General features: G+C 43.9%; 1 protein-coding gene across 4 annotated transcripts in view; it reads right to left on the reverse strand.

The window, feature by feature from the left end:
• The window catches only part of hpse2 (heparanase 2), a 346,963-nt gene extending 340,357 nt beyond the window's left edge, over positions 1 to 6,606 (reverse strand). For 2 of the 4 annotated variants that reach the window (XM_072557116.1, XM_072557113.1), the window contains exons 1-3: positions 4,421 to 4,864; positions 1,970 to 2,127; positions 871 to 1,032 (exon numbers count right to left, since the gene is read on the reverse strand). In XM_072557116.1, coding sequence (XP_072413217.1) covers positions 871 to 1,032; positions 1,970 to 2,127; positions 4,421 to 4,704 — 604 coding nt within the window. In that variant the 5' untranslated portion in view covers positions 4,705 to 4,864. The other 2 variants (XM_072557115.1, XM_072557114.1) reach the window with 2 other exon arrangements.
• Positions 6,607 to 7,851: the final 1,245 nt, after the last annotated feature.

Consider the following 7,851-nt stretch of genomic DNA (forward strand, 5'->3'; position numbering starts at 1 on the left):
TCAGCAGCATTAGTGGGAACAGATATACTCCAGGTAACAATAGATATACTGCAGGCAACAGGTATATTACAGGCAATAGGTATACTCCAAGCAACAGGAGCAACAAATATACTGCGGCAACTGCCATACTGTATGTAAATAGTTCTGCATATGCATCAAGGATGCTACCACCAACTGTACAGTACAGTGTGTATATTCCCGCAAGCTTTGTTAAATGCAAAATCGATGCATGGAATTCCTTCGCATTTAAAATATTGCATTTTCCACACAATTTCCTCACAAGAATCTGTGAAATATTGAAAGCCAAATTGGTCATTCGCAGCTTTCAGCTTGATTTAATTTGTGACCATTCGTTCAAACCATCCGTTTGGTCTAGTGGCCTTTACGGTTGGGTTAACTTTCCCAGGAAGAGGGATATCAGACTGAAAACGTTAACTCTGTTTCTCTCTCCACAGATACTGGCAGAGCTGCTGAGTTTGCCCAGCACTTTCTGTTCTTATTTTCAGACCTGCAGTATCTGCAGGGTTTTTTTTTTGTTTTGCTGTGTTTTTAAAGTGCGCTTTTACTTCCTGTATCACTAAAGTCGATAAGAAGAGGGTGTTTGTCTGACACTAATACAATTGGCGCCAGAATATCGAAATGCTGCATAAAAGGTAAAACGAATATTAACAAGTGGACTAACCAAACCCTGTCTGAGTACAACCGTTCAAAGGAAGAAGGGTCACTGGACCTGAAACGTTTAACTCTGCTTTCCCTCTCCCACAGACGCTGACAGACCCTGCTGAGTTTTTCCAGCAATTTCTGATTTCGTGCAAAAGAACGGCCTATCTCTCCCACTATCCCAGTTCGGGCCCGGTTTGATCTTCCTACCTGTTAATGTGATGTTGCTGTAGGTGTTGGAAAATTGTTCTTTTGTCAGAGCCATCTGCACCTGCGAGGCCTTCTCCCTCTGGAGCTCCAGCATGATATCCGGATGTTGGGCGATCTTACAGCCTTTCTGCTTGTCCAAAGCGATGTCACTCCGGACAATGTCTGAAATGTAACAAGAGAGAAAGGGGTTTAAAAAGGGGTGAAGATCCTGCCCAGATCGCCACTCCAAATCTTCTCGTTTCTCCCCATCCTTTAGTCTCCAGCAGCCACAGAACCCAGGCATTTCAATATGTTTTACATTAAAAGTCGTTTCTGTGCGAAACCCCCCCCCCCCCCCCCCCATCCCGTGGTAATTGAACACTCAAATCTGAGACGATTACGCTCCCGCCACAAATAAATAATCCCTTTGATTCTTGCAAAATTAACACTAAAATATAACAAATGACTGCGAGTGTTGAAGATCTGAAACAAAGACAGATCGACTGAAGAAGTGTCTGTTCTGGGGAAGGGCCCCCGGAGCCGAAATGTTAACTTTGATTTCTCTGCACAGACATTGGCAGAACTACTGAGTTGCTCCAGCAATTTTTGATTTTGGTTCCGAAACATTAACTCTGCTCTCTCTCTCTCTCTCTCTGTCAGCCGATGCTGCCAGACCTGCTGAGTTTCTCCGGCAATTTGTGTCTTTGTTTTTAAAGAGGTACATTTCGTACAGAAAATGACGCCTAACATGGGGCGATTTGTCATTGCAACTATAGATTTAGCAGAAGTATTTGGGCACGCAACGAATGTACGTGAAATTATGATATTAATTATCACATAAGCTATTATTTAATGGTTAGGAATTTTAGACAGAGTGCATACAGCAATATGATATAGAAAGATTTTAGATTGGCAACATCTAAGTTATACAACATCAAATTATCTAACAACAATCAATTATTATAAACCCTTCAAATACAATTAATGTCAAATCCCTGAAGCATATTTGATACATTTATTTTCGTATTTAATTGCACCAATTGTTAAAAAGATACTTTATATCGGGCGCCGTGTCAGCGTCAGTTCCATAACGCACGAGCTATCAGAAAAATGTAACTACCATCTTCGTAGTTTTTAAGGTAGTAATCTGGCCCCAGTTCTCCCCGGTGCTTCGCCAGATTCCGATGATTCTGGAACTGTAGAAAATCCGTCCTTTTGCCACCGAACCACAGGAAGGCAGGGGCCAAACCTCGAGCCAACGTTACCAGCCTTTTGGAGCTGAAATCACACACATCAGATTCAGGGCGTTTGCTGCCTTTCGAATAACATTAAACCTTTTCTCCCTCCCTGCAATATCGACCTCAGCACGGGCACTAATCACAGAAAGGACCGATGCTTAAATACAAAACCCAAACGCCTGAGGAAGCTGGAAATCAGAACCAAAGACAGAAATTGTTGGAAAATCTCAGCAAACCGCCATCTCTCTCCCTCTCTCTCAAAACGATGCTGAGCCTATTCAGCAATTTCTGTTTTTGATTCTGATTTCCAGCATCCGCAGTCCTTTGAGTTTTGTATTTAAGCATCGGTCCTTTCTGTGATTAGTAACCTACAGCTCACACCGAAAGAACGTGCCTGGAAAAGCATAGCATCGTTTTGAGAGAGAAAGAGCTGGCAGTTTTGGAATGCAGCATCTTTTAAGAATCACAGCAAACAGAGAACTTGTTGGAAAATCTCAGCAAACTATCAGCTCTCTCTCTCCCTCAAAACGGTGCCGAGCTTTTCCAGCAATTTCTGGTTTTGCTGTGATTCTTAAAAGTTGCTGCATTCCAAAACGACCAGCTTTCTCCCTCAAAACGGTGCCGAGCTTTTCCAGCAATTTCTGGTTTTGTTTGCCTGCGATTCTTAAATAGCATCTGCATTTAAAATTTACTAGCTTTCTTTCCTTGTCTTAAAACTCTCCTCACTTTGTTTTTGCAGTGTTAATTTGAACACTCCCGGGTAAAATGCTTCGGGGTTGTTTATAGTAAGGCCTTTGGATTCGGATTATAAAGATTGCAAGTTTCAGCGGCCAAACTTCATAAAGTGGCTGTTTTTCGGGTTTATTTACTACTAAATGGTTTGTTGATCTCCCCTTCACCAAGAGACACTGAAATTCTTTCCTCCCTCGTCTTTTTAAAACCGTTTGACACAGTGAGAGTAATGCATGAGGTCGACCAACCTTTGTATCCAGAACGCTTTAAGCTGCTACATTTAGTGGATATAGACACGGCCAGTCACAGAGCCGAAATATCGGCGGCATGGAAACTCAGACTGGCTGGCTGTAAATCGAAATGCTAAACCAAGAAGAAATTGTAGCACATGGGACTCTCGCACTCAGCAAATAAGTAAACACCAGCAGAAAGTGCCAGGGAATCCGGCGTCATCTGCAGAGGGAGAGTTAACTTTTCGGGTCCAGCAAAAAAACTCTTTCCGACTTATTTCTACATGTCAGATTGCCAGCGTTCCATTGGGTTTTCAACCACAACTTGGTTTCGAAAAACCGAAAGAACTGCGGATGCTGGAGATCAGAAAGTCGCTGGAAAAGCTCGGCAGGTCTGCAGAGTGAAATCAGACTGACCGGTTCGGGTCCGGTGACCCTCAGAACCGAGCTGACCGCACCTGGAATGTTAACGACAATTTGATTTCTTATTTTTTTTAAGTATATACATGATTTCGGTTTTAATACTAAGTGGTCCCAATCAATCTCACAGGCAGTGTCTTTAACATGTCACTAAACTGCTTTCAGTGTGTGTGTCTGTAATCGAAATTCACCAAACCGAAACCCAAGAGAACCAGAGAGAAACGTTCAACCCCCCCAGATTTACCACGAAGATTTGTCAAAATTGTTGGTCTGACGATCTTCGACATTTCTTTCCTCTGCCTTATTTAGTCTTAATTTTCAAATAAAGGGAAGAAATACAAGTTGGTGCTGATCTTTGGAGATGATTTATTTTTTTCGATTCCGCGCGCAAATGACTGAGCATCGTTTTAACACTTATGTCCCAAACATACTCGGGATAACTTCAGAAACTGCATTTTGTTGATACGAAAACAAAATACATTTCGGTCCCTCTGTGGAACGAGCAGAACTTTTCTTGAATAAGTTGCATTTGTTTTACAAATAGCAGCAACAGGTTAAAATGTTGCGGGTTTTTAAAAAATTCTTTCAGATCTTGCCCAAACATTTAGAGCTGACTTGAACAGTTACATTTCTCCGAATATAACAGACCATAAAACTGCCCTTTGATCAGCCGAGATTGGACATGAAATACGCCACGTCAATTGTACAGAAGTGAAATGATGGTATTGTTCAGTTTTAATTGAAAAAGGAGGTTGGGGGGGTGGGGGGGGGGTGGAATTCTCAATCAGTTTCAGGCCGCTTTTGATAACGCGCGCTTTTGAAATTAAACAAAGAAATTGAAACGAATGGAAATGAAAGCGTCTCGATTTCACGTTATTAACCCGAGAGGGAAAAGAAGCCAGATTTCAGGAGGCACATTAACCCGTGTCACTCTGCTCCCAGCATTTTTACCTTAAGAAGTCGATCCAGCCATTATGCACCACGGCGGGATCTATTTGAATTGACAGAAAGTTCTCGCTCACGGTCCGAACCGAGCTCCTGATGTTCACATCCAGCAGGATCAGTGTCCTGGTGTCTCTCGGCTGACCCCTGGCCCCTCTCCCCGCCGCTTTCCGCTCTCCCATTCGGGTGTCGACCGAGAGGTGGGCGAGGATCGGGATAGATGCGAGGCAACACAAGACTGGCAAGATCCCAGGGAGACTGCGGTGCTGACTGAGAGGTAAAACTCTGGGCATCCTTGTTGTAGAGAGATTGAGAGAGAGAGAGAGAGAGAGAGAGAGTAGGAGAGAGGGAGGAGGGGGTGCTGGATGTGAGAGTGAGATTCAATCACATCGAATCAAAATCCCCCAATGCACGGCAGATGGAACGGAATTATTTCTTGATCTTGCCTGTGTGTGTGTGTATGTGTGTGTGTGTGGTTTACAATGTTTTGATGGCGTGTTTTACAGTTCCACGCCTCCCCCCCACCCCCACCACACTATCTCGAGCAGCCTCCTCCAGTAGCACGACCCCCCCCCCCCCCCCCCCACTCCCCCCGACTCCCCCACCCACCTCAAGATGAGCCTCCACCAGCACTGACTCTGACCAGAGATATTGTCTCGCTGGTGCTAGCAGCATCAGTCTACAGTTAAAAGCTCCCCCCGACCCCCATCCGCTTTCTCCTCAACATAATCGCCAACCCTACCCCAGAGGAGGGGAGGGGGGCAAATCAAATCCTGGAAATAGGGCCTACCAAAACTAAGCTTTATTGAAATTTTGTGATCAACTGTTCCTTTTCCAAACCCTGAATCTGACTTAACAGAGTCAGAGTCACACACATGCTGCTGCTACTATTCGTTTAATTCAATGACATCCTGCTATTTTCAAATGAACAAGAGTCATAGAGATGTACAGCACGGTAACAGACCCTTCGCTCCAACTCGTCCACGCAGACCAGTTATCCTGAATTCGTCGCCAAATAAAGAGCACGGCAGAATGCCCCCAGGGAAACTGGTACTAAACCAGCCCATCGGGGAGTTTTAAATGATCGCTGAGGTCCCAATAGGTCTGATTTTTACCAAGTGAGTCCAGGTGTCCTCTTCACCAAACCCAATGCCCCAACATATAAAATCAAACAAAGAACTGCGGAGGCTGGAAATCTGAACGTAACACAGAAATTGCTGGAGAAACTCAGCAGGGTCTGGCAGCACCTGTGGAAAGAGCTAACATTGTGAAGGGTTCTGCTGAAGGGTTACTGGACACATTAACTCTGCCCCCACCCCACCTCCTCCCTCTTCACAGATGCTGCCAGTGCTGCCGAGTTTCTCCAGCAATTTCTGTGGTTGTTTCTATTGCCCCAAACACTTGATGGAGCGGGACAGTGCTACCTTCTCATTCATTGTTAATAACTGGTGTATAGTCTAAAACTGGGACTTGATGGTTTGCTGTATTTTTGCTTCCTTTTGGGGGGGGGGGGGGGGGGGGCTGGCGGTTATGTTTAACTTCTGGGCAGACTCTGATTTCCTGTTGAGTCGTGTTAGATTGAATCATGCCGTCTTGGAGAATAACCCCGTCTGAATTCATTTCCCCACCACAGAACCGTTTCAGGTCGCTGGGAAATAAGCCTACATCTCTCTTGGTTTTAAAGAGATGATGCTGGTTTATCCTTGATATGAACGGTTCAATCTTTCTTCGTGGGCTTCAATCCCTGGTTTCACTGAACCCTTTCTGTGCTTTGGTCACCCTTGTGTTTTTGGGCCAATGTGTTTTTGAGGCGGGCGGGTTGTCAGTCGATATTTCGGGTTTTGTTGACCTTTACAACTGTTCTCTTCCTATTTAGTTTTGTTCTGTGTTTTGGATGAGCTTTGTGTTTTGTGACTTAAGGCATCTCAGGTCTATTTTCAACATGCCAGTTCTAAGACCAACTCTTCCTATCTCCGTAATATATATAGCTCGGCGTTGTCTCTATCTCAGCACATCTGCTGCTGAACCTCTTTACTGTACCTTCCTTACTTCCAGAGTTGACTATTCCATGGCTGATCTCCCCCACCCTACCCTCCATAAAGTTGATGCCAATAAAAATATCGGTCTCTGTGCCCTAACTCGCACCAAAACCCAGCCACTCACCATCCCCGTGTACTCACTGATCTGCATTGACTCCAAGTTAAGTAAAGCCTCCGTTTTAACATTCTCGAGCTTTTCCTTTTAATCTCTCCATGGCTTTGTCCCAAGCCCCCAAACTCACAAAGACCTGCAATAGCTCCATTCTTCCGACACTAGCCCCTTGATCAGTCACGAGTTGAATGACTTCGCATGACTGGTGGGCATAACTTCAGTTGTCAAAAACCACAAACCCCGAAGTTCCCTCTCAAAAGCTCACAGCCCCCTCCCTTATGATGTTTCTTAAAATCTACCCCTGTGACCAAGTTTTTGCTCACCTTATGGAGCCCAGTGTCAATATTTAATATAGTGCCTTGGGGAAGTTTTATTATGTCCAAAGTGCAATATAAATGCAACATGTTGTTGCTTGTCAGAACGTTCTGTGTCATTTGAGTCTCGGTGATTTTGCTTGTATCTATTCTCGTTTCTCCAAGTCAAAATGCTTTCAGCAGCGCCGCTTGCTGGACGCTACAACGCTCCTGCAGCTTTCTGTGCTGGAACTCAACCTTTTCGGTTACAAGACACACTTCCATGAGACAAACAATTCTGTGGCATACCCACTTTATTTTTTCAGCTGAATGGATTGCTCATGAATGTCACATCTACTCGCATTTACTGTGGTTACAGTCTCACCAGAGAGGTTTGGTACACTGTGCATGTAACAAGCTAAAGTGCATTTCGTGATGACACATTCAAAAATCTGGCTCAACTCAACTATTTCTTACTATTCAGTTGTGCCACACACTGCACTGAACCAATACATAATTAAAATTCAATAGATCAGAGAAAAATGAAAAGTGGAGTAAATTGAAATTTCCTGGGCTAGTGGGAAGCCTTGGGCTTGATGGTTTGTGAAGATCTTTTTGATCCAGAAGAAATTGATGAAAGAGCAATCTGCAAGGTTTGTTCCACTGACAACTGCTCCCTCTTGTCATTAGCTTGTTTTGTCTCATTTCAACACAAAAGTGTACGATCACCATCGCTTATTCACTTGTTTAAACTGTCAGGAGATCCCAATTTTGCCCATAGCCCCCTGCATTTAGAACATTCATGTGCTTTAGAATCAAAAAAAAACCTTACTTTTAATTTGACTTTTAGCTTTCACGAATTTAAGTTTAATCTTGGTTTAACTAGTTACAGAAGCAATATTGAATTTCCTTCCCTATGTACAAAATTTCACAGCACACTCAGGCGGTCCCCATCAATTCCCAGTTGGAATGCACTTCCCACATCAGTTGGAAATC

This window comes from Chiloscyllium punctatum, chromosome 38, assembly GCF_047496795.1.
Source record: "Chiloscyllium punctatum isolate Juve2018m chromosome 38, sChiPun1.3, whole genome shotgun sequence".
NCBI classification, from domain to species: domain Eukaryota; kingdom Metazoa; phylum Chordata; class Chondrichthyes; order Orectolobiformes; family Hemiscylliidae; genus Chiloscyllium; species Chiloscyllium punctatum.